Here is a 2,815-nt window from a genome sequence, read left to right on the forward strand (position 1 = left end):
AGGGTAGGGGAGGTTTTCCAGCTCGAATGCTTAGAACGCCACTTGTCGCTTTTTTCGCCGCAAAGCCGTGCTGCCCGTTAAGCGGGAGATCAACAAGGTCCTTGCCATGCTATTGCTGAGTCTCTGGTTTATATGTACATATTTCAGCACACACGCTCTCCCTCACTACAGATTGTCGGGCGGTGCGGGGCCAGGAATTGCTTGGGCAGAGGGTCATAGAAAGCGGCTCCCAGTTTGAGGTGTATCAAGCAAATAGCGATCGAACCTTGATGAGCATGCTTTCCTCACGACGCCGCGCCGCGGTACCAACCTTTGTAATGCTCGGTCAACGATGGCTTGCTGTGTCCCCGTCACCATACTTGCGGGCGTTGTCGACAAAACCGCCCCTTTCCTCGCGCCCTCCCAACCTGTACAAGGCTCCTCCTCCAGGCCCTAAAGCTCCACGAGGCAACCCCCCTCCTCCCGCCGGCCCCGAGCCGCCCGCTCAGAAAGCATCCGGCGGATTCGGCTTGGGCGCAGCTCTAGGCATGATTGTGCTCGCTGGCGGGACTGCCGCAACGGGGTATTACTATGTGCTTGCGGACCAAAATGAGAAATCTCAAATGGAGGGTTACCTCGCGAAAGTCAAGTCAACCGTAGGCCTCGCCCCCCCCTTTGAGATCGAGACACCACCGACTGGAGATGCCACGAGCAATCGAGAAAATGAAGTGAAGAACGCAAAAGGCGATGTTGAAGCAGCTACTGCCGGGGCTGCGGCAAGTGTGAAGACAGAGCTTCAGAAAGCTACGACACGGGCATCACAGGCGGTGCATGCCGTCGAGGAAAAGGTCGCCACCGCACTGCGGGGGGGCAAAGAGGCTCCTACGTCCGGTAGAGAAAATAGTATGGGTGCATCAGTGAAAAAGGGAGGGGCGGAGGATGGGGATGACGGAGGTGCAGAGCTGTCGGAGAAGGTGAAGGAGGCGGCGGGGGAGGTGGAGGGAGAGGTCCGTTCCGCCGTCGAAAATGCCGAGCACCTTGCAGCCCAGATAATCTCTGACATCGAGGATCGTGCGAAGAAGGAGGAAGACCCGGGCGCCGTGGCCACGGAGGAAGGAGAGAACAAGACAGCCGGGGCGCCCACCGAGTCGGCCCTAGGGAGGAAGCAGGCGGAAGCGGCTCTCAAGCACTTTGCCGGCTACGAGTCTCGGGGGAAGGAGCTTCGCTTCGACACGCTGACGCGTGCCGCGGAAGAGGCCTTGGCCCAGGGGGAGGCCCTCCGCAACCACCTGGAGCAGACCCTCCTGAAGGACCTGGCAGTCTTGAGTAACGAAGCCTTGCAACTCAGAGTCGTTCAGCTGGTGGGGGAGCTGCAGGAGCGCACGAAATGGGAGGCACTGCGCTTGCACGAGGCAGTGCGGAAGGCGGAGATGGAGGTGAGCGGGAAATACGTGGAGCTGATCCGAAAATTGCGCGAAGAAAGCGTGGAGGAGGTAGGTCGACAAAGCCGGGCGTTAGAGGCGGAGAAGCAAGTGGCGCTGTTGAAGGCGATGGAGGAGAAGGACAAGGCATGCAAGACGCTCTTAGAGGAGGAGATGCGCTCTTTTACCGCCAATGTGACGGCGGCGTTCGAGCAGGAGCGGGCGCAGGATCGGGCCCTGGTGGAGGCCCAAGCCAAGCGGGAGCTAGAGAACGTCCTGTACGAGAGGGAGACCGGCTACCAAGCCGCCTTGGCCGGGCGGTTGGAGGAGCTGGGGCGGCTCAAGGGAGAGGTGGAGGCGTTGGAAGCGGTTTTTGAGACGGACACGGACTACGAACACGTGTCCTGGAAGGTGCACAGGGTGAGCGCCGCCTTGCTGGCCTTTGAATTGGCGTTACAAAGCTCCCAGCCGTTACGCAGGGAGATCGCGGCCCTCCAGCACGTGACCAAGGGTGACCCTGTGCTGGACGCAGTGCTCGCCGGCCTTCCGCCCGCGGCTTCCGAGGGTGTGCTCACCCCGTCGGAGCTCCAGGTCCGCTTCCCCATGGTGCAAAAAGCGGCGCGAGAGGCGGCTTTCGTCCCCGAGTCGAGCCCCGGGATGGTCGGGCACATGTTCGCCGGCCTTCTAGCGGCCGTCACCATCCAGCCACGGGGTCTGGTGGAAGGCTCGGGGGCCGACGAGACGCTGGCACGGGCGGCCTACCACGTGGAGCGCGGGCACCTAGCCGAGGCAGTGCAGGAGCTGGAAGGGCTGGGGGGGTTGGCGGGTCGGACGGTGGAGGATTGGTTGCAAGACGCGCGGGGAAGATTGGAGCTGACGCAGGCGGCGCGGGCGATGAATGCCCGCTCTGCCTTGTTGAATGTGAGCATGGTATAGAGGGGGGATAGAGGACGGGACGCGAGGGAGCGGGGGCGTGCGAGCGGAGGCGCTGTCGGCGGGAGGGGGAACCCCATAAAGAAGAAGTAGACCACATAGCGAGGAGACAGGGAGGGGCAATAAGCAGGGCCGTGACGCGGCTTGAAAGGCTTTCTTTACATTGTTGGCGGCATCGATGTACATGGTGCTTGTGTCGCCATCATGTCACCTATCTTTGGACCATATTAGCCCCTCCCTGCATCCAGAAGTCCTCATTCAACCCCCCGCCATGCCGCTTCTACTTCCTCTTATAGGTTCTCTCCCTTTCCGTTTTTCTGCCACTCGAGCCACACATCCCGGCCTGCCCCCCTACTCTCTCAATTTGACCTCGTACAGTTTATGTCCGATACGGCACTCCACCCTATCCACCTTAACCGATGCCGCGTACTCCTCCCCCTCCCCCTCCTCCTCCTCTTCCCCTTCCTCCTCCTCTTCCCCCT

The 2,815-nt window shown here is 61.2% G+C and overlaps 1 protein-coding gene across 1 annotated transcript; it reads left to right on the forward strand.

The window, feature by feature from the left end:
- Nucleotides 1-275: 275 nt before the first annotated feature.
- Nucleotides 276-2,336, forward strand: NGA_0434010 (mitochondrion protein; the record flags this gene model as incomplete). The annotated part of the gene is made up of 1 exon (XM_005853431.1): nt 276-2,336. One exon carries the CDS (start codon nt 276-278, stop codon nt 2,334-2,336), a length of 2,061 nt encoding a protein of 686 aa, XP_005853493.1.
- Between the last annotated feature and the right edge of the window lie 479 nt (nt 2,337-2,815).

This window comes from Nannochloropsis gaditana (assembly GCF_000240725.1).
Source record: "Nannochloropsis gaditana CCMP526 unplaced genomic scaffold scaffold895, whole genome shotgun sequence".
In the NCBI taxonomy this organism is placed as follows: Eukaryota; class Eustigmatophyceae; order Eustigmatales; family Monodopsidaceae; genus Microchloropsis; species Microchloropsis gaditana.